At 48.7% G+C, this 23389-nt stretch overlaps 1 protein-coding gene across 1 annotated transcript; it reads right to left on the bottom strand.

The window, feature by feature from the left end:
- Positions 1 to 17417: 17417 nt before the first annotated feature.
- On the bottom strand, positions 17418 to 20033 carry LOC117025456 (paraneoplastic antigen Ma6E-like). The gene is made up of 4 exons (XM_033111345.1): positions 19920 to 20033; positions 19162 to 19381; positions 17482 to 18570; positions 17418 to 17434 (listed from the first exon to the last, which is right to left on the bottom strand). Exons 2-4 carry the CDS (start codon positions 19301 to 19303, stop codon positions 17418 to 17420), a joined length of 1248 nt encoding a protein of 415 aa, XP_032967236.1. The 5' UTR covers positions 19304 to 19381; positions 19920 to 20033.
- Between the last annotated feature and the right edge of the window lie 3356 nt (positions 20034 to 23389).

Genomic DNA, 23389 nt, shown 5'->3' with positions numbered 1-23389 from the left:
GCTTTCTCATGGAGCCATATCTATCTCTACATATAACCTTTTCTTCACTACTTCATTCATTCATTCATAGCATTGTGAGTCAGTAGACCAAATTACAGGTGCCATAGAAAAGACATCACAATTTTGTGCTGACTGGGATACACTAATTCACCTTCTTAGTGAGAAATATTTATCAGTGTCATGGACTGATGGCCTATCTGTGACATCACACCCCAACTTCCCCCCCATTTATGAGATCCTGGGTGTCTATTGACTTGTGGCAAAGGGAGAAGATCTGGTTGCATGGAGAGTGCATGCACAGCTTTTAGAAATCTCCATAACCATGTGTGGATTTCAAAAATAAAGAGTAGAGTCTTGAGACCTCGTAAAGTAATAAGCATGAGTATAAGAAGTACCCAGAATCCCCTGAACCTTCACCTGGCCATTTGCAACCCTGTATCCCTAGCAATAAGCAAGGAGGAAGAGCATCGTTCCACTCTACTTGACTCTGGTTGCCCCAGACTTGGAGCGTCACATCTTAACTCAGGGACATTTTAATAGGAATGCAGACAAAAAAATTCTGTAAGAGAGTGGCCAGAATGGCAAAGGGGCACTAACTGGAATCACAAAGCAAAGCTGAGGGAAGTTGGGATGTCGACCCTGAAATGAAGATATTGGGTGGCTGTGGCTCTAAAGAGGAGAGCTGGATTTTGGCTTCCAACATCTACAGTCACCAGCCCTCCCATCACCTGCCACTATAAAGTGGGACCAAGGAGCTGAAGTGACTCTTTCCCCCATTAGAATCAGAAGCCCATGCTGAAGCATCACCCAGGTGGACCGTGCCATTGCTGTGACTGTCTGCCTGAGAAGGGGCTGGAGTGTGCAGGACAGGGCACATAAGGAAGGAGCTGTATAGGATCAGGGAGCCCTGAAGTCTGTAAGGAGGTTCCTCATGAGTCTCTGATCTAAGGCAGTGCTGCACATACAAGGGGACAGAAGACACCGGGCAGAAAAGCCATGGCTGCTGTAGGGTTGAGAGCAGAATAGGGTGCACAGCAGCAGTGGAATATCTGCCTGGACCCCTTGTCAAACCCAGACATCCAGCCAGGATGCCAGAAAGGTCACATATCAGGAGTGAGGATGATGCCCCAGAGAGAAGACTATTCTAGACCTGTCTGAACAAAGCCTAAAGCTACACTTTGGCAAGAGGCAGGGGTAAAATAGAATGTGGAGGATGAATCCTAACAAGAGGGGCCTTCGATTGGTTCAGGCCCCTGCTTTTGTCCTTTACATCACCTCTCTTAATGCCTCTCTGAGGACAATTGTGTAAACATCCGGGCATTTGTGTAGGCATGGTCCCAGTGATCTTCTCCCCTGGGTCTGACTGCCCAGAGTGGAGGCTCCAGTCCCAGGGTCAGGACCTCCTCTTCCCAGAGGGAGATAGCTGCCCTGGGAGGGATGGCAATGGGATGGATGAAGAAGCAGCTTGGCCATGTGGGAAAGGGCCCCTGAAAGGGGCAGGAGATGTACATGTCTTTCTCTCCCCTTTTCCCCACAACTGTGCCAGGCAAATCCTCTGGCTTAGCAGGAGGTACAGGTAGAGAGGCTCAAGTGGCCTTCAGGAGGTCCTGGAAGGAGCAAGAGGGGAAGCAGTTGGGGGAGAAGCCGAGCCACACCAGGTAAGGCAAAGAACCCTGGTACCTGGGGATGCAAAGCAGACCCCACAGATCTCAGGGCCCTGGGTTCTTCTGACCATGGGAAAGTACTTGCTGATGCAGGTCTCCAGGTGCCCCTACAAAGAGAGGGGAGAATGCCTGGGAGCCGGTGGAGCTGCCAAGGCCAGAAGGACCTGAAGGGAGAGCAGGAAGGACGGAGGAAGAGGGGGAGCTACTGAGAGGCAAGTGCCATCCCGCCTGCCCTGGTGACTCAGGGCCCAAGCAGACCTAGTGATGAAACCACCTTCCACCTCTGTAGGCCACACCCTCTCAGAGGAGGGGCCAAGGGCATCCAAGGGGTCTGTTACTTTCATTGTTTACCAAGAGTGGCCCCAGGCCCAGTGCATTCCTCCCCAGAAGATGGGTCCTGGGGGTTGAGGGACATTCTGTGGGGTTTGTTGCTGGCTTGTTCACTCACACGTTGGATAGCTGTTCTGTTTGGCGGGGCCAGTCCCTGTGCCAGCAGCTTGGCACACAGAGAGGGAGGGGCCAATGGTCTGTGCTCCTGGAGCCCACAGTCTCCCAGATGAGAGAGGCAACGGAGGGCTTGCCATCAACATGGAGGTCTAAAGGGGCTGAGACAAACTGGGCCCAATTAACTCTCAAAACTGCCTTCCAGGGCAGAGACTGTCACTGAGAAGAAACTACTGGGAATAGAATACAAATAAATCAAGACAGGAACAATAGGGACAAAGAAAAGAGAAGGTCCAGATAAAAGTGAGGGAAGAGAACAAGTTGAGATCATGGATAGTAAGCTGACATGTTTTAACAGTTCTCAAAATCAACAGAAGGGGGCTCTCTTCATATGTAACATGCAAAAATCTGTTCTTTATTTCCCTTCTACAAGAGCAGGGAAGCTAATTTTGGGTGAAAATGAGCAACAGAGGAAGAGCAAAGGCAAATATCATATGAAGTCATTAAAATAAAGGAGAGAATACAAAGCAGAATAATGTCCCTCTAGACAATGAAAGCATACCAGAAAGAAATGTGCACAAAACAGGTGGAACTACAATCCTTCATTGTAAAGCAAGCTAAAGGCATTGTGAAAATGACTCAAAACATGGGAAAACAGCATAAAACAGAATTAGATAAACTCAAAAATGAGATGATAGACTCAGAAAATAATTTAGATAAAAGATTGAAAAGATTTTTTTTAATTTCAGATATTAAGACTAATTTAAAAGGAGCCCAAGAGTGAGTAAATACAACATATAATGCCTTAAGAGAAATAGAAGAAGAAAACATAAGGAAATTTTGTTTAAATTAAAGTTTACTGAAGTGACAATGGTTAGTAAAGTTACAAAGGTTTCAGGTGTACAATTCTGTATTACATCATCTATATATCACATTGTGTGCTCACCACCCAGAGTCAGTTCTGTTTCCATCACCATATATTTGATCCCTTTTATCCTTGGAGGTAGGTTGTAGATGAGGGAATTTTTAAAGAAGAAAGATGACTAAAGAGATGAAGAAGAATTGAGAGAAAATAACTAATATAGACGGCAGGCCAAAAAAAGAAAAAAAAGATCTAATATACATATAACAGGTGTCCCCAAAGATTAAAAACCAAAGCAGAGGAAAAGAACAAATACTAAACTGTATAATTCAAGAAAATTTTCCTGGCAAAAAAAGAAGTCAAACCTACAAATTTAAGGAGTACATCATATACCCAGGAAAATCACCCCCAAACAAGCAAACCAAAACATATTCTAATAAAATCATCGGATTGATTAAAGAAAGAAAATTTCTTTGGCTATGTAGGAAAACAAGAATAAAATGAGAGTCACCTCAAAAATTTTCAATAGCAATGCTTTCTGCCAGAAGAAAATTGAAGATAATCATCAAAAGAAAAACATCTGAGCCAAGGATTTTATATCCAACCAAGCTCACTTTCAAGTGTAAAGGCAGCAAACTCTCACCAACATATGAAAATCTGGAGAATGGTGTTGCCACGACTCCTTTCTTACAAATCTATTAGAGAATGAGCTTCAGAAAACCAAAATGTCTGAAGGGGCCCACAGGATCCAGCAATCTCACATTGGGGTATCTATCCAAAAGAATGGAAGCAAGGTCTCTAAGAGATTTGTACACCCGACATCATGGCAGTAGTATTCACAGTAGCCAAAAGGGAGAAGCAGCCCAAGTGTCCAGAGGAATGAATCAACAAAACATGGTCTGTCTTCAGAAAAACATGGAATTTTCTTCAGCTTTACAAATGAAGGAAGTTCTAACACACACTACAACATGAATGAACATTGATGATGTGATGCTAAGTGAAACCAGCAAGTCATAATAGACAAATGTTGTGTGATTGCATTTCTATGAGGTCCCTGGTGGAGTCAGATTCATAGAGACAGAAAGTGGAATGATGGGTGCCAGGGGCAGGGCGTGCAGGGATGGGGAGTTCGTGTCTAATGCGGACAGAGTTTCAGTTGTGCAAGATGAAAAGGTTCAGTAGTACTTAACACTACTGAACTGTACACTTAAAACATTTAAGATGGTAAATTTTGTTATGTGTATTTTACCACCATTAAAAATGTTTTAAAAAGAAAAAAAAGCTAGCTAAGCATTTTAATTTCAGCACGCTAACACTCCATGTGACAAATAAAAATGAGCGATTTCAACCACAGGGATCTGAGAAACTCTGAAGCTGCTGACAGCCAGTTAGAACCATCTGTACCAATATTTCTGATCAGCAGCCCATCTAGGAGGCAAGCCTCTCAATAGCCAGAGGTTTTCTGTGGGTGAAGTGCCAACTGGGCCTGTAGCCCCACAACCAGAATCCTGAAACCACGGGATGAAGGTCCAGGACAAGGGGAAGGAGCCTGAAGAAACAGCTCAGCTACTGTTGTTTCATAAACAGTCACATCACTGACCTGCTAGAAGTCACTTAATCAAATATAGTCCTTGGCAATTACCGAAAGAAAAGTCTTTTCTTCCGGTGTACCCAGAAATGCTTAGCTAAGCAGCCTGACCTGTTGTGGCTGGTCAGCGGCCAGCCACAGTGCATAGACTGAGAATCTCCAGGGACTGGCTCCTTTAAAAACCCAGGCTCACACACCCACTCTCAACTCTCCTCCACCCCCACTTCTGCTGGCTCTAGTGTGCCTCCGTGGACTCCTCCCTCTTTTTGAAATAGTTAAGAGTATTAACAAACCCCATCCCCTAATCAGTGCTCTGTGCTGAGTAAAAATATATACCATATGGAGAGGGCAAAAACATTTTTGTCCTTTGGGTTGGAGAGAAAGCAAGGTTGAGATCAGTAGGAGCATTGCTATTTCTTTTCCAGCCTCTGAAGAAGTGAGCGTGTAAACTGAATTATTCCAGTTGGCCACCAAGTTGAATTCTGGTGTTGCTGTAATGGAAAGCCTGTTTAATTTCAGCACAGAGACACATTTGTTCACTCAACAAGTACTTTTGGAGCACCTACGCTATGCCAAAGACTAGGCAGGGAGCTGAGGTTATGGCACATCCCCAGCACAGCACACGCAAACCGGTGCCTGCTCAGTGGAGGAAATGCTGAAACAGACACTTGGAGGATGCGTGCTGCTAGGGTCCGAGATAGGGGAAGCCAGGGGACTGCAGGAGACCACAGCAAGGGCACCTCCCCTTACTCAGCAGATAGGGAAAGCTTCCAGTGGGGAGTCTTTAAACCAAAATGGGCATAATGAGTAGGAGTTACGCAGGCTAAGGAGGGATGATGCTTTTGCCATATGTGTATCCCTAGAGTCTAGTACAGTGCCAGGCACCAAATAAACGCTCAAAAAAAAGTTTAACTGAAGTAAGAGAGCCAATGAGGCGAGGCTCAGTCTACGTCTTTGTTAACAACGCCCAGAGGACAGGACAATAACTCTGGAGTTGGTAGGCCCACATGCAGGGCTAAGGCTGGAGAATGAATGGAGGAATGGATGAATGAAAGAATGAGACAGAGAGGAATGCTTTCTACACCCCAGGCTTCCTTCCTTAGCCTGCTCTTCTCAAAATGCTTCCCCAGATCCAAATGCCACTCCTTGGTCTATGCCCTATCCTAAATGTCAGCAGTCTATAAACCTGCTGGTGGGCCCCGAGGTGCTGGGGCCGGAAGAAGGGAAAATAGTACATATTCCATTGTTCTTATGTCATTTTAAGTGTTTAGTTTGTGCCTATTTTATAGTGTAGGACATGCTATATTAAAGTAGTAACGCATATGTGATTTAGAAATAGCTAAGTATGCACATACCGTGTTTCCCCAAAAATAAGACCTATCCAGACCATCAGCTCTAATTCGTTTTTTGGAGCAAAAATTAATATAAGACCTGGTCTTATTTTAGTATAAGACTGGATATAATATAATGTAATATAATATAATATAATAATATAATATAATATAATATAATATAATATAATATAATATAATATACGACCGGGTCTTATATTAATTTTTGCTCCAAAAGACACATTAGAGCTGATGGTCCAGCTAGGTCTTATTTTTGGGGAAACAGGATATTTGGAAGGGGAGGAGTCCCGGAAACACCGAGAGGACCTTGGAGTACACAGTCTCTGTCAGTCCTGAACAGATAAAAAGTTGGTTTCTCATTTCATGTGCCCACGCTACTTATATACGTGTACAAATCTGGCCTGGGGAAGCCTCCTGGACTGCCCGTCCTAGACCAGTTCTCCTTTATGCACCTTCATTGCCCTGAGAACCTCTCCATTTTAGGGCTGTAATGGTAAATTGTATTTGGGGATTATTAACCTACAGACCAAGAGCTTGTGGATGTGTGCTCACTGCAGCGACCTCAGAGCCTCACGCTGCCTGACACACGGTAGGAGCTCAATAATAAATACTTGCTGATAAATGAAAGAGTGAGCAAGCGACATCATCCTTTAGTTTTAAATCCCCCACAGTGCTGAGCACCAGAATACCACCAGTAAGTAGATACTCATGAAGTTGAACTTGTTAAATCACATAATCTTCTAAAATGACTCCAGTGCAAACAACCTCAAAAAATAATGTCTGCAAAGGAAAATTATGGTGATGCGACATATATAAGGAGGAAGAGGGCATGGCTTGAATTCCAGGCCCTAACAAACACCAGCTGTGTGACTTTGGTAAGTCATCCAACCCGTCTGTTTCTTCGTCTGAAAAAATGGTCATTCTGGGCTCTTGGGAGGTGTGGACCAAATACTCTACTCAGAATGTTTCACACAGGGCCTGGTGCCTCATGGTCACTCAGTGTTTTCTCTGTTATTGTAACTACGGGGCAGTTCGGTCATGGAGTTCAGCCTCTTCCCGGCACGTGTCACCTGCCCTTACCAAGTATGCCACCTCACATACTCAGGAGCAATGAGTCTATCATTCAATGACTCTTTCCTCCCTGTTTCTCCTTAGTACACAATATGTATTTACCTGTTCATTCTCAGCACAGGCCATTCAGTTCCAGTGCTAAAGCACACACATCCTCACCAGGGCCTCTGCACACCTGGTTACTAAGAACGGCTTCTGGTTACCTGGCTACTGAGCACATCACTTACAGATGTCTAATTCCAAAGGATTTGAATCTGATCAAACGGCAAAATTATGCTCTGAAATGATGCTCAGAAGTTTGGGGCCTTGGTCAATTCCAAAGCTGTCTGGAACTTTCAAAAGCCATCTTACAGGGTCTTAACCTTTCTTGTGCAGGCCCATGACCTTAGAATGGGAGCTTCACTGGGGAAGACCGCCAGCGCTGACCTGTGAGACTTGCAAACGCGTTTCTCAGCACCACACCACCCTTGCAACTAAAATTCAGACTCCAGGGCCCCACCCCTGCGAGTCTGATTTGGGGATCTGGGCTTATGCCCTGGCATCTGCATTTTCACATTCCCTGTGAGGCTCCAAATGCACGGGGTCCCCACCACTCTGCTCCGTGGGAATCCAGCCCTGCTGTGAATCAGAGCCTTGGCACCTGGAAGGCACAGGTAGCTCACTGTGCCTCCCAAACACCCTCGGTCGCACTGTCCAAACCTCCAGACACTATATCTTCACCTGAGTAGACAGGCCGTCAGGCCGCCGACGGCCCCATCAGGTCCATGCCAGTCACACCCTACCATCACAGAAGCCAGAGGGGCCACAGAAAGCAGGGGTGAGGTGGTGTGTTTGAAGGCCAGGCAGGGCCGAAGCAAGGCAAGGCTTCAGCAGCCCCTCTGGGAAAACCACAGGGCTTCTTCCCACAACAGCGCTGCATGTGACTGGTGTGGTGCAGGGTGCAAAGGAGGGGTGGAAACAGTGGCCAGCCCCCAGGAGCACTTCTGCTGGGGCATGATGCTGGGGATACGCTGAAGGACAATCCCAGCAGTGTAGAAAAGTATGAGAGGCCTGCTCCTGTAATCTCACTTCCTGGCTGCACACTGAGAGCACATTTCATGATCTCCGTTCTACAGACAAGGAAACTGAGGACCCAAGAAGGGAAGGCAGTGGTGTTTATTGGGATGAAATGGGTAATCACCAAAAAGCAAGTCAACTGAGCAATGGGACCTGCTTGAGTGCACCCAGTTCTGTACCAAGAGCAGTCATATGGTGAAGGGCAAACGAGAGTGAGCTCCCCAGTCCATCAGCTCCCACACTGACAATGCTCCCAGAAGCGGCCAGGGGCATCCGCTGAGGGCTGCATCTGTGAGACAGGCCTCAGTGCTGCATATACATGGCTCCATCCTGCACACCTATCAGGGAGATGTCTTTATTATGGTCATTTCATAGTTGTGGAAACTGAGGTTCAAAAAGGTTGAGTGTTACTGGAAGTCACAATGTGGTGAAACTGAGCTTAGAATCCAGACAGCCAAGCAAAACCCTGCACTCTTAGCTCAATGCTGGGCCATGGGCTTCTAGAACTTTCTTTTCATCAGAACTACTTGGAGAGCTTGTTAAAACTCAGAGTGCTGTGGCCTGAGAGTTTACATTTCTGCAAGTTCCCAGGGGCTGCTGATGCTGTGGTTCCCAGGCCTCCACCTTATCTCACAGCCCACCCCCGTGCTGGCAGTGCCCTCAGCAGTGGATATGTGGTCCTGCCTGCATGCTTTGGAGTGTATCCTTTGCTCTATCTGGAATGTCCACTTCCTGAGCCACCCTAACAAAATCCTCCAGACCCAGCACCCCTAGAATGATGGTGTTCTCTGACCGGTCCTCCCCTGTAGCAATCTGCCTATTCTGTTGCTACTCCATGTAACAATGATCTCTTGTTTTTGTGCTTACTTACTTTCCACTTTATCTGTCCCCCATGCTGACTCCTTACTTTTCCAAGGGAAATGACCTTGTCCTACTTATCTTGTTATGCTCAGCAGCAAGTACAGGCTTACAGAAATGCTTGTTGACGAACGCATGACTCCATCCTGCCTAACTCTAACGTCCCTCCATATCCCCGGCCTAACCACTGTTTCATTCTTATCTTTTGGCTCAGCCGTGCTGCTCCAGATGGCTTTCCACACAGTAACAGCATCAGACAGGAGATGGTGGAGCAAGGAGCATCCACAAACATGAAATGTATGATTCATGCTAACAGTGACCAGAGTCAGCACAACAAATACATCCCAAGAACCCAAGAAGTCCAGAATGGCACTGCAGTTAGCAAAGCAGGGTCCAGGGAACCCAGGGGTTAGGGGCAGTCCTTGAGACCCTTTTAAGGAAGGGTCCACAAAATCAAATCTCTTTTCACAATGATGCTAAGATGTTTTTGCCTTTTTCACCCTCTTTCCCAAGGGCCAAGTGGAGTTTTCCAGAGCCTACCTAGATATGATTACCCAGCTGCCTCCTATTAAGCCAGACATCAAACCGAGTTGCAAAAATGTACAACAATGCCACCTTTCCCACTAACTTTTATTTGTTTTGTAAAATATAGATTTTTTTCATAAAATGTTATTCACGTTAGCATATAAAGGTTTTATTACTGCCATCTTTAAATGAATGAATAATATTTTTTTAATTTCTCATTTTTAATTTTAATACCATAACTATTGATATGTATAATCCACATAAACAAGAGCTTTTTGGGGTCTTCAACAAATTTTAACACTGCAAAGTGGTCCTGAGACCAAAAAGTTTAAAGACCTGCTTAAGTTGATGCTCCAGAGTGGAATGAAGAAAAAAATCTTTCATGGTATATTAGGTTATGGGGGGGCTCTTTACTCTTTTAAAGATGACAGTGGTTTTTTTTTTTCCTCTTGATGGTGCAGATACCACAGAATGCAAATTTAGGAGAGCACACATGGAAGATGTTTCGTAATCCATGAAAAACACCAGATATTTGCACTAACAATTTCTATTGCTTCATTTTTAAATTATCTTTCTTTGTTTTTATATGGAAAGGGTATATAAATGGAATACAACCTGATGCTCCACACGACGGACCACACAAGATTTTACAGGAGCTGAAAAATTCCTATCACCAAGTGACATCATAGCTGTCATAATGTCGTAGGAAAATGCATGTCTCACTTGTTTGTGGTGATGCAGGTGTAAATAAACCTGCTTCCCTGCCAGTCGTATAAAAGTATAGTTCATATGATTATGTACAGTGTATAATACTTGATAATAATAATAAATAACCATGTTACTGGGTTATATATTTACTGTACTATATTTTTTATTGTTATTTTAGAGTATATTCTTTCTCCTTATAAAAAAAAGTTTGCTGTCAAACAATATGCTGTGATACGCCAGCAGCAGCCTCATACATCTCGTGTTTACCGCCTCTCTTAACTGCGTCATTTTCTCTTGTCCTTGATTTAATCTCAGGTAGTCTTGTACACTGACATGCTATACAGGCTTGTAGCCCAGGAGCAATAGGCGATACCACCCAGCCTAGGTGTGCAGCAGGCTAGACCATCTAGGTTTGTGTAAGTACACTCTGATGTTTGCACAGTGACAACACCGCCTAAGTACGAATTTCTCAGAACATATTCCCGTCGTTAAGTGGCGAATGACTATACAAATAAAGAATTATGGTTTCAGCTTGAAAACTGCCTGAGATAAAGAAATAGGTTGTATAGTTTGCTAGGACTCCTGTCACAAAGTACCACAGACTGAGTGGTTTAAACAACAGAAACTTATTGTCTCAGTCTGAAGGCCGGAATTCCAAGGTCAAGGTATTAGTAAGGCCACACTCCCCCTGAAGGTGGGAAGGGAAGATCTGCTCCAGACTTCTCTCCTAGTTGCTGGTACTTCCTTGGCTTGTGGCAGCATGACTCCAATCTTCACAGAGTGTTCTCCCTGCGCATTTGTGTGTTTCCAAGTTTCCCCTTTATATAAGCACACCTAACTTATTGATTAGGATCCACTCGAATGACCTCATGATAACTGGGTTATCTCTGTGAAGATCCTGTCTCCAAATGAGGCCACATTCTGAAGAACTGGGGGTTAGGACTCCAACATATTCTTTTAGGGAGACACAATCAACCCATAACCGTGGACAATGATACAAGTTAGAGAAATTATAAAGGAAAGAGGTGTGAGTTAAAATCATGCGGCTGAAATCAAGGAAGCCAATTCCATATTTTGTCCATGGCAATAAAGAGCTAAGGAGCTTCCCAGACTCAAACTTTAAATTTCCTCGTTGTATTGTTATTTGTCACCATGTGCATGGAAATGTTACTTGGAGAAATGGGTCTTCTTGCTGGGCTGAGTATGCAAGTTCATGTTCCGTTACATGAGTCCTGCTCAGATGATGCAGGTGGAGAGAATGGACTGGACCTGCAAGTTTTAGAACCAATTCCAACACCCTTGCACCAGAAGTCCAGGAGAGGAGAGGGTACAGAGGAGGAGAAAGAAGAGGAAAACTGGAGTCTTCAAAACTCTAAAATTTGGGACCTCACGGACACTTAAAGATGCAGCTTTCAGTGATGAGACATGTTGCTAGGAATAAAACGAGTTTGGTTAGTGAATTTAAAGAGGGAGACCTTATAAAGAAAGGTGAGCGAGGACGAAAATATTGCATTGTTGCAACCACAGTAACCAGTTAAGCCAGGAAAACAGCTAGAAGTTGACCAAAGTGAGCCAGGAGACTGAGTGACACCAAGCCCAGCACCCACCATGTCTTAGGCCTGGACAGTGAGGAGAAAGCCACACCTACTGGCCACACCAATAGGAAGAAGCTGCACTTATAGGGGGAGTGCTATCATGGCTACCAATTACTACCGATTTAGAAGCTTATAATAATGGCCAGCTAGTATGCACAATTGCCCTAGGTCAGGAGTCCAAGCAAGGCCGAGCTCCCAAAGCTACAATCAGAGTGTTGGCTGGCCAGGGTTTTCTGTGGACATTCTAAAGCACAATCTTTCCAGACTAATCCAGGGTTGTTGGCAGAATCCAGTTCCAGGCAGCTGTCAGTCTGAGGTCCCCATTGTCTTGCTGGCTGTCATTTGGGGGCCACTCTCTGCTCCTACGGGCCACTGCCACCCACATTCCTTCTCACATTCATTTCCCCTCCATCTGCAGACAAGCTTCAAATCACTGTGACTTTCCTTTGTGCCTTCAGTGAGGAAAAAGTTCTGCTTGTAAAAAACCCACCGGAGAATTTAAGATAATCTCTCTATTGTAAGGGCAACTGATTACTAACCTTAATTACATCTGCCATGTAACTTTACATATTCTTCGGCGTGACACCAGGAGGCGAAGGTCATGGGACTGAAAGCCTGCCTGTCACAGGAGGGCCAGCCTGTGTCTCCGGAAAACTATCTTTTGTGACTGTATTTTTCATTCACCAGAGGATTATTTCAAGCCTCAAAATCTCTCCATCTTTCAAAATTGCTTTCTGGACTCTCTTGTCTTGTAATTGTAGTGGTTCCCTTAGCAACAAGTGGAGCTGGCCACCTCTTTCCTGATGCAGACCACCCTTCAGTACTTTTTCACAGAATGCTGTCCATAGCAGATTTCAAGAGAGCTCTCTACCTGTTATGAAAAACCTCACTACTAGTCCCTGTTTGATTCTCCAGCCTCATGACTCATCACTGCCCTCTCTCTCAGCATTCCTGGCACTCCAGGTATACACACATCACGGTGCTCACGGCTCTCCTTTCCGATGGAACGGGCGACACTGTCTCCCCAGTCCTCCTTCCACCTTTTAGCATTGGCTGGCCTTTATGACTGAGCTCAGAATCCATCTCCTCCAGGGAGATCCTGTGCATCCTGCACACTGAGTACCATGTCATCAAAGTTGGTCTCTGACCCACAGACATACCCCATACCAAGCACATTCAGTCCCAGATGCTCTATGTCACCCCGACATAAGATACGGGACTCCACAGGTAAAGCAGCACCCATGCAACAAAGTCCTAAGGTGGTGTCCTGCACTTAGAAAGTGCTCAAAGAGGGCCGCTGTGGTCCCTGCCACAACTACCTATATCAGGGTGTCTCTCTCCTCCATTGGCCCCTCCCTCTCTGTGTGCCCAGCTGCTGGCACAGGGACTGGCCTCGCCAAACAGAACAGGTATCCAACGTGTGAGTGAACAGGCCAGCAACAAACCCCACAGAATGCCCCCCAACCCCCAGGACCCATCTTCTGGGGAGGAATGCACTGGGCCTGGGGCCACTCTTGGTAAACAATGAAAGTAACAGACCCCTTGGATGCCCTTGGCCCCTCCTCTGAGAGGGTGTGGCCTACAGAGGTGGAAGGTGGTTTCATCACTAGGTCTGCTGGGGCCCTGAAGTCACCAGGGCGGGTGGGATGGCACTTGCCTCTCAGTAGCTCCCCCTCTTCCTCCGCCCTTCCTGCTCTCCCTTCAGGTCCTTCTGGCCTCGGCAGCTCCACCGGCTCCCAGGCATTCTCCCCTATCTGTCATTCTGGGACTGTCGCTGCTACACACATGCCTCAAGTGTCCTTCGGCCGTGTTTCCAGGACCCTGGCTGTGCAAACTGCCAGACTGGGCTAGAATCCCAGCTCCTGCAGTGAGGAGCTGTGGGACTTTGGGCAAGTCCCTTCTTGGGCCTGGTGTCCTCACCTGGAGTAGACGGGTCATAACAGTGACCCCTCCCCAGGGCTCTTCTGAGGACTCGATGAGAGTATAGGTCCAGTTCCACTGCCTGGCAGGTAGTCAGGGTTCAGAGATGGAAGCCTTTAGGAACGGGCTCACTCTTCTCCCAGGACCCAAACCTTCAGCATCTTTGGGGTATGTGGCTGGTGATTGCAGAGTCATTAGTGCCAAGTCTGCTGTCCCTTGTTTGGCCCGGTAAGATCATGGCTCTTGGACTGCCATGTGCAACTGGAAACAAGGTGGGGGGGCGCCATGTAAGGCATTGCCACAAGCATTGCCACAGAAAGCCCCGAGTGGAGGGCATGCAGCACAGGGCTCAGCCTGTGCCAAGCCCAGGTGGGCATGTACTGGAACACCTGGGTCTGGGCTCAGGGATCTTAGAGCGCAGTCTTTAGGAGCCTAATGTGCCCTGGAACAGGGCCACAGGCCCTGAGGGTACTCATTGGTAATCTGGGCTGGCTGCCAGCCCTGCTGGAGAGAAATCCATCCAGCCACACCCTGGCATAGGAAAGCAATCTGCTCAGGGCGTTAATCTTCCTTCTTTGTGATGCTTCCAAGAGGTACTAAGGAGATAGGGACCTACGGCTTTCTAATGTGAGAATGGGAGCATGAGTTTGAGCCCAGATGGACAGCTGGGGAAGGAACAGGGCAGCCAGAGGAGCAGGCGGCCAACGAGCTCAAGGGAAGGACTGTCATGTGCAGGGACAGCTGCTTGGGAGGCAAGCCCTGGTCAAGGCTCCAGGAAGAAAGGGTGGGGTCCAGATGGGGTATGGTGGCCTTGAGAGGGAGCCCCCAAATGATGGAGGCTTTGGGTGGGGAAAACTTCATAGGGTACAGTAGGTGTGATCCTCATGACCTCCTTCCAAACACACACCACCACCACCACCCCCGCAAATCCCCCTTGATTGCCTGTGTGCCCAACATTTCCAGGGGACCCTCCATCCCTGCAGCTCCACTGTTTGCAGCTCTTACAACATGGCCCAAGTCTCTCCAGATGCATGGTTCCTGCAGACTGGTTGGGCAGCGCAGGCTTGGGCCTCAGCTCCCTGCAAGATGCTCACCATAGCACATCAGCTACTTTGGAGACTGTGTCCTTCACCCATACTTTGTCGGTGGTTAAAAACTCTGTCCCTTCAGAATAGCTGGAGGATGCCCGTGGGCACAAACTAAGCAAGCCCCCAAAGATCCCTCACCATTTCCTGGTCAACAGTACTGTTCCTTCCCCACACACAGGTAGGGAAGGACCCAATCTCTCCTTCTGTCTGTCTCCCAAAGACTCAGATCACTTCAACGGCCAATGGAGGGCCACCCTCAATTTATGGTGGACTTATGGTCCCCTGGGGTTAGAGGGGAGGGACCAGCAGTGGTAAGATCATCCCAGCCTGTCCTCCCCACTGGCAAGGTGTAATACCCATGAAACACCACCTGGCCCACCCTCCGTTCCTCAGCCATCACACACCCCCAAGCACCCAAACATCCATCAGTGGCTACACTGAGGCTGGCCACTTGTCAGCTGGCAGGGTAGGTTGACTATGTAGGGGTGAGCAAGCATACCACCCCAGAGTCCTGCACCGAGCTCCTTACAGGGGTATCTGACCTCACACCCAGGCCCCTCTGTCTCTAAGACTAACATGTGACCTCCCTGACCCGACTGAGCACCCTGAGACCCCACACCCCTGCCAGGATTCCCGGGGCCTCCGGTAACTGCCTGCTGTCCCTTCCCTTCCTTCAATGTTTAATCCACTTACTCCTGGAAGATCCCTGAGATTCCTGGGGACCCAACCAGCCCCTGCCAGTGCCCATGAGTTTCAACCCAGGGGATCTCACAGCATCTCTTGTACCCTGCCTTCACTATACCCCAATACCGACTCGGGGTCCCAGGCTACTCTTGTACCTCTCACCCCCAGCGGACCCTCCCTTCAATTGCCCACAGGAGAACAGAGACTCAGCTGAAATATTCGATGACATTTATTGAACAGAAACATTTACTGAAACCATTGAAGAAATGGAATGAAAACACAGAGAGGAACTTCTAATGGCCACTAGAGCCCATAAGTCTCAGGACCCCTACTCCTGGGGACCCTGAAAAGGTGTCTCAGCTGTCCCCACTATGCCACAGCCCTCCCGCCATAGTCCCACATCCTGATGGCCCCACAATGGGCTTTTGCAGGACGATGGACGCTGGCGATGTCCACTCACTGCAGGGCACCCCTCCCCCTCTGGCCCACATGCTGGGGTCTGGCCTTGCCCTATGGGCCGGACAGGACAGTCAGTCACAGGATGCTGGAAAACACAGCAGGGGACACTCCACCAGGCCGAGGAAACTGAGTCACAAGGAACAACAGGGTGAGACACAGTCCCCCTCTGGCCCCGGTGCAGTTCTTCCCTCCTGAGGTCACAGGTGAGCACCGGCCATGCCTTCGTCCGTGTTTCCTGCAGTCTCCTGGGGCTGGGCTCGGGGTCTCCGGGGTGGGGTGGTCAGCGGGGGTAACTGCTCAGACAAGAACACACACATCTCCACAAGAACAAGCAGCGGTTGGCCTAAACCTATGTGGAGAAAGCAGAGGTTGAGCTCACCACACTGGATGAGAACAAGCAGAGCCTTGGCTGGCAGGAAGCTCAGCACGTGCCAGGGCCCAGAGGTGACTGCCCAGGTCGGCGAGGACACCCACCCGGGGACACACACACCTGGCAGCTCTACACAGGAACTGTGTGTGTGGGGGGGTGATTACTTGACACGAGGGACACTGTGGGGCCTACAGAGAAACGGGGTGGGGCTTCCCAGCACAGGGAGCAGCCTGCCCCAGGGGACGGGGAATGGGAGGAACCCTCGTGATAGCCCCTAATGTCTCCCAGTGCAGGGTGAGTGCCACACGTCTTCAGGTGTCCCTCACCTAGGCTGGGACGGGCTGCTCAGGGCTGCTCAGGGCTGCCCGAGGCCGGCTGCCCGAGGTGAGAGCATTTGGGGCTGGGTGTAGTGCAGCCATGGAGGCAGGACAACTTCTCCCCACCCCATTTGCTGTCACACGTGGTCATCGTGGTCACTTGGAAGGGCCGAGGGTGGTGGTCAGGGCCCCTAGGGGGTAGTGGGGGCCGGGGACTTGGTTTGGGCTGGGTGGGCCCTTCCCCGGCCCTGCTCCCCATGTGGGGTGAGGCGGCTTCCCCGGCCTGGCCTCCGCCTGCCTCCAGGGCTCTGCTGCCCCAGAGGAGAGGAGGCCGCTGGGCCTTCTGAGCCTATTTGCCCAAGGAGGACTCGGGGGGGGCTCATCTCCCCTGTCCCGTCCTCACTACCTGACTCCTCCAGGATGGGCTTAAGGCCCTCCTGGGGGGCTCCTCAGCCTCCTGGTGTCCTGCCTGGGCCAGGCCCTCTGATCACCAATGGGACCTCCTGGGCCCTCCCCGGAAGCACTGCCCATGTCGGCAGGGGCGGGGCCGCTAAGGGCCTCTGAGGGGCCTGGGTGACCTAGGTCTGCGGGGGTGGGGGGGTGGGGGGGAGCATTTTCATCTTCCTGAGTGGCAGGGGAGGCCTTGGTGGGCTCCTCAGTGGCAGGGGCTGCCCCAGTGGCATCACAGGTTTCAGGAGCAGCCTCACCAGGATCGGCAGTGCCAGGACCTGCCTTACTGACCTCTGCATGGGCTAGGGCAGCCTCCTCATCATCTGCACTGGCCGGGGTGGCCTGGGCGGCATCTTCACTGGCCAGGGCGGCATCTTCATGGTCTGAGGCAGCCTGGGTGGCATCTTCACTGGCCAGGGTGGCCTGGACGGCATCTGCACTACATAAGGCGGCCTGGGCGGCATCTGCACTGGCAGGGATGGCCTGGGTGGCATGTTCATTGTCTGAGGTGGCCTGGGCGGCATCTGCACTGTCAGGGATGGCCTGGGTGGCATGTTCATTGTCTGAGGTGGCCTGGGCGGCATCTGCACTGGCAGGAATGGCCTGGGTGGCATCTTCATGGTCTGAGGTGCCCTCGGCGGCATCTGCACTGGCAGGGATGGCCTGGGTGGCATGTTCATTGTCTGAGGTGCCCTCGGCGGCATCTGCACTGGCAGGGATGGCCTGGGTGGCATGTTCATTGTCTGAGGCGGCCTGGGCGGCATCTGCACTGGCAGGGATGGCCTGGGTGGCATGTTCATTGTCTGAGGTGGCCTGGGCGGCATCTGCACTGGCCGTAGCAGCCTGGGCAGCATCTGCACAGGATGGGGCTGCGTGGGCAGTGGCCAGATGTCTAATACACGCAAGGGCGTCTTCTTCCATTTGGAAGTGATGAATCCCAGCCAGAATGGCCTCCCATGTCTCTGTCTCTCGAACGAGACGCAACATCCCCATGAAGCCAGGCGGTCTCCTCTCCAGCCCCATCCTCCTAAGTTTGCTCTGGAGTGTCTTGTTGGGGTGGGCCCACATCAGCACCTGCCGGGTGCGCACCTGGTCTGCAAGAGTGGGGTGGATGGCCCTCTTCTCCATGGCCGTCTGCAGCAGGCCTTCCAGGTGCATCACGTAAGCAAAGAGGGTCTCCTGGGGCTGCTGGGTACAAGTCATGAACTTCATCCGCGCAGCCGTGCGGGTGTCCTTGTTCCCGAACACCTGCACCAGCGCCACCAGGCATTCGTGAGCAGTCATGTGGGGATTTTCATCCAGGAGGCCACACATGAGATTCAGTGCGGGGCCACCCAAGCTCTCCACCAGCCGCCTCCTCCTCTCCCTTTCCGATATGTGGCGCCACTGGTACAGTACGTCATTGGCGTGGTCCAGCCAGCTCTCAAAGGGCTCTTCCTCGCTGCCTGGCTCTTGTGTGCCAGAAAAGGTTCTCAGTTCTGGGTCGGCCACATTTTCCAGCACAGGCTGCAGGGCCTGGTTCCATTGCTGGATCCAGGCCTCTGCCTCTCCTGGGGCTCCTGCCAAACCCACAGATCCTGTGACATCTGCAGTTCCTTCCTCACCTGCAGCTCCTGCCCGATCTGCAGATCCTACCTTACGGGCCGGTCCTGCTTCACCTGGATTTCCTGCCACACCTGCAGCTCCTGCCTCACCTACAGCTCCTTCCTCACCTGGAGCTTCTGCCACATTTTCAGTTCCTGCCTCGCCTGCAGTTCCTACTGTACCTGCAGCTTCTTCCTCACCTGCAGTTCTTGCTACTTCTGCAGCTCCTGCCTCTCCTGCAAATCCCTTCTCACCTGGGGCTCCTGCCTCACCTGCACGTCCTACCTCACCTGGAGCTCCTGCCATATTTTCAGTTTCTGCCTCACCTGCAGCTCCTGCCTCACCTGCCTTGCCAGCCCCTGCTTGCCTCTGGGCCTGTGCAGGGAAATTACGTCTATCCTGTGACTCAGAATCAGGGGCCTGGGGCAGGAAGATCACAGTCCAGGGTCCCCGCCTTGCCTGGTATTTGCCGGGGGATCAGACTTTGGTTTAAACTGTCAGCGAACTGAACTAATGCAACCCTGGACCTGAGCTCCTTTCTGAAGACCTTGCCCAGCACGCGGTACCTGCCCAGGGGCCACAGGCAGCCTGCACGGCCTCCTGGAATTGCCGGTTCTCGCAGTCGTCTGGGATGCCCAGGATGAGCAGGGACAACTGTGCGTTGGTACCCATCCAGCCGCACCGGTCTCTCAGCATCGTCAGTGCCATCGCCAGGACCTGGGGGGAGCCGGCGCAATCAGACAGGGGCTCGCAGACTGTCGCAGTATCTGCCGAGGAGGCCTGAGACTGCAAAGGAGCAAGAGGGACACTGGTGCCACACAGCCCACCCAACCGCCCCGCACAACGGAGGCCTGGAGCTCCTCCCCGGCCATTTCAAGTCTCCCACCTCCTACAGCCAAGGCTCAAAGCCCCCCCCACCCCCGCATCCCTCACCTCCGCAGCGAGAAGACCCCCCCCACCCCCGTGGCCTTGGCCGAAGTCCCAGATCCGGCCTTAATAGCCAGTGTCCCTCCCACCATCGTCTGCAACCCCGCAGCCCGGAGAGCTCTCATCCTCTTTCCTAGCGCAGGGCCCCAGCGCTCTGGGCTCTCTACTCTGACCCCTGCAACCTGGAGACTCCCTGGTGCACCCCCACCACACACACACACACACACACACACACACACACACACACACACACACCGGAGTCCAGAGTCCCTCCCTCTTCCACCAGCACCTGCCCTTCCTCAGCCAGGAGCCACCCCTCCCGTCCCCGCCAGCGCCTGACTGACAACCTCCTCCTGCCCCCACTGCCTTCCTGCTGGGGCAGTGATCCGGCCCCTACCCAAGGCGCGGGCCCGCGGTAGTTCTGGGGTCCTGCCGGAGCGAAGTTCCTGGTTGTCTGCTCACTCTCTCCGCCTCTGAGAGCTGCGGCGCGGAGAAACGCCGCCTGCGGCTGCAGGGCAGACTCCAGAGGCCACTGCAAAGCCCTGGAACCAGAGAGTCAGAAGAACTTGGCCCAGGGCTGCACAACCCAGGGGTCTCCCAGGTAGCTCCCTCTGTGCTAAGGCCACGGGGCCTTCCCAGCGCTCCCAGAAGCCCCAGGTAGATGTGGGAGAATGATCTCTGCGTCTGGATGCAGGGCAAATGACTGGATCAGGAGAGCACGTGAAGAGGTGTCAGTGTTGCCCTGGTAACGGCGCCTGCTTGGTAAGGGCTTGAAGTGGCAAGGCTTGGAGACTCCAGAAGAAACAGGGACACACCCACTGGCCCTCCATCCCCAAAATGACCTCCATCAATAATTGTAGCAAATATGGGTGGGGAGGTGGGGGTTGGAAAGCAGGAGGAGGCAGGCGGCAAAGGAATCTAAGAACACATCCCCAGTGCCACTCTGTACTCACAGCCTACCCTCACTAAGCCTGGAATCTCCACGACAGACACAAGTTAGCTGTTGCCATGCCAGGTGCCTAATCATACCTCTTTACACTGTAAAACCAGCTCGCAACCACACAGGCAGCCATCATATTGAAAATGTGTGAGCTTCCTGTCAGGTGAACATAGAGTCTGTACAAGTCACTGAACATCTGTAAATAGACAATAGAAAAACTTTCCTTACTGTGTGTTGCTGGATTTGATTGGCTGAAAGGTAAGGATTTTTGCTACACTGTTCATGAGGGATATTTTTCTGTAATTTTCTTTTTTTATATAACCTTTTTTATCAAGGTTTAGCACCAGGTTTATCCTTGCTTCACAAAATGAGTTGCGAATTGTTACCTCCTCCTCTGTTTCATGAAAGTGTTTGTGTAAGATTGGCGATTTTCGTTCCTTAAATATTTGCTCGAACTCACCCATGGGCCTGGAATGTTCTTTTGTGTGTGTGTTGTTGTTGTTGTTCTAGGAGTTTTCTGATAGTAAATTAAATTCAATCATAAGAAATGGAGCTATTCATATTTTCTATTTAACTTGTTTTCAGCTTTGATAAATTGCTTTGTTTCCAAGGAAATCGTAAATTTTATCTAAGTTATCAAAATTATTGGCATAAGGTTGCTCATAATAGTCCCTATTATTCTTTTAATACCTGTATGATGTATCATGATATCCCTCTTTCATTCCTGACATTGATGATTAATGTACCTTCTCTTTTTTGATTAATCTTGCTAGGGGTTATAAATTTCATTGCTCTTTTAAAAAATGTATGGCTTTGCTAATTTTCTCCATAGTTTGTTTGCTATTTCATTTAGTTCTGCTCTTATCTCTATTATTTTTTCTACGTATTTTGGATTCACTTTTCTTTTTCTAGCTTCTTTAGATGGAACCTTAGAGCATTGATTTTATGCGTTTATTCTTTTCTGACATAACATTCAAAGCAACAAATCTTCCTCTAGTCACTTCTTCAGCTGCCTCCCATTAAATGTGATGTTTTATTTTTATTATCAATCCATTTCAAATATTTTCTAAGTTCCTTTGTGTTTTCTTCTTTGACTCATGGGTTGTGTTTTTTAAGTGTGATGTTGATTTTCCAAATATTTGGGGATATATTGTTGTTATTCATTTGTAATGGAATTCGATTGTAGTCGTAGATAACTTACGTAAAATTTCAGTTTTTCTAAATGTGTTGAGACTTGCTTTATGACCCAGCATTTGATCGATCCAGGTGAATGTACAATGTGTCCTTGTAAAGAATCTATGGTCTGCAGTTGCAGGGTATCGTGTTCTGTAAATATCAATGATGTTAAGGTGATTAATAACGTCATACAGATCTTCTATATATTTACTGATTTTTTTTTTTGTCTAATATAAATTGCCAAGCCAGGGGTGTTAAAATCTCCAACTATAATTGTGGAAATATTTATTTCTCCCTTTATTCTGCCAAGTTTTATTTCATATAGTTTGAAATTCTGTTATTGGATACATACACATTTGTGAATTCTATGTGTTCTTAGTTAGCAGGCAGCTAACTAAATTCAAAGTCCAAACTTGGTCTCCCTTGTATTGGGCATTAAGTGAAATCTCTGCTCAGCTCTTATCTTGGAGTTGGCCCTGTGCATACACAGCTCAAGGGTCACGAGAGATTTGTGCAGAATGTATATGCCAAATGTGGGTTTCTTGTCTGTGGTTCTCTCCTCTCCAAGATTTTCCCTCTGCCATGGTCACCATGAACTCTGCCTTCTGGGTCTTCAAGTTTTTGGCACCCAGCATGGCATCCTCTGTGGCCTGCCCTCACATGCAAACAAATATGCATGCAGGAAACTCAAATTCTACCAATTGTTTAAGGAAGAAATAATGCCAATACTGCACAAACTCTTCCAGAAAAGTGAGAAGGAAAGCTACTTCCAACTCATTCAATGAGGCCAGCATTACCTTTATATCAAATCCACACAAAGACATGATATGAAAAGAAAACTACAGATCGATATGCTTCATGAATATACATGCAAAAATTCTAAACAAAATTTTAGCAAATCGAGTTCAACAAGATACAAAAATGAAAACATATCATGATTAAATAGTCCATCATGAGAATGCAAGTTTGGTTTCAACATTTGAAATTGTATCAATATAAATCTATATATTGACAAACTAAAAAGTAAAAACCCTATGATCTATGTTGTAGTCCATTCGGGATGCTATAACAAAACCACAGACTATAAAAATCCACAGACTGGGTGGATTATAAACAACAGAAATTGATTTCTCACTGTTCTGGAGGCTGGCAGTCCAAGATCAAAGCACTGGTATGGTCAAACTCTGGTAAGGGGTAGCTTCCTTGTTCATAGCCAGCACCTTCCTGCTGTGTCCTCACATGGTGAAGGGGTGAGGTGTCTCTGGAGCCTCTTTTATAAGGGCATTAAACCCATTGGGACATAATTATTTCCCAAAGACCCCACCTCCTAATACCATCACCTTTGGGGGTTAGCAATTCAACATATGAATTTGGGGAGGACACATTCAGACAATAGCAATCTTCTCAATAGATGTAGAAAAGGCATTTGACAGAAACCGACATCCATTGCTGATTAAAAAAAAAAAAACTCACAGAAAACTAGGAATAGATAGAAACATCCTCGACCTGATAAAGGACATCTGTAAAAAAAAAATCTTACAGCTAGCATCATCCTCAATAGTGAAGTGCTTTCCCCCAAAAATCAGAAACAAGACAGGATGTCCACTCTTACATCTTCTATTCAACATTGTATTGGAGGCTCAAGCCTGGGAAATTAGGCAAGGAAAAGAAACAGCACCCAGATTGGAAAGGAATAAGTAAACTGCCTTTATTCACAGATAACAGAATTATCTATGTAGAAAACACAATGG

Source organism: Rhinolophus ferrumequinum, chromosome X (genome assembly GCF_004115265.2).
Source record: "Rhinolophus ferrumequinum isolate MPI-CBG mRhiFer1 chromosome X, mRhiFer1_v1.p, whole genome shotgun sequence".
NCBI classification, from domain to species: Eukaryota; Metazoa; Chordata; class Mammalia; order Chiroptera; family Rhinolophidae; genus Rhinolophus; species Rhinolophus ferrumequinum.
Note: the sequence above shows the minus strand (reverse complement) of the source record. Positions and strands in the feature narration are given on the sequence as shown.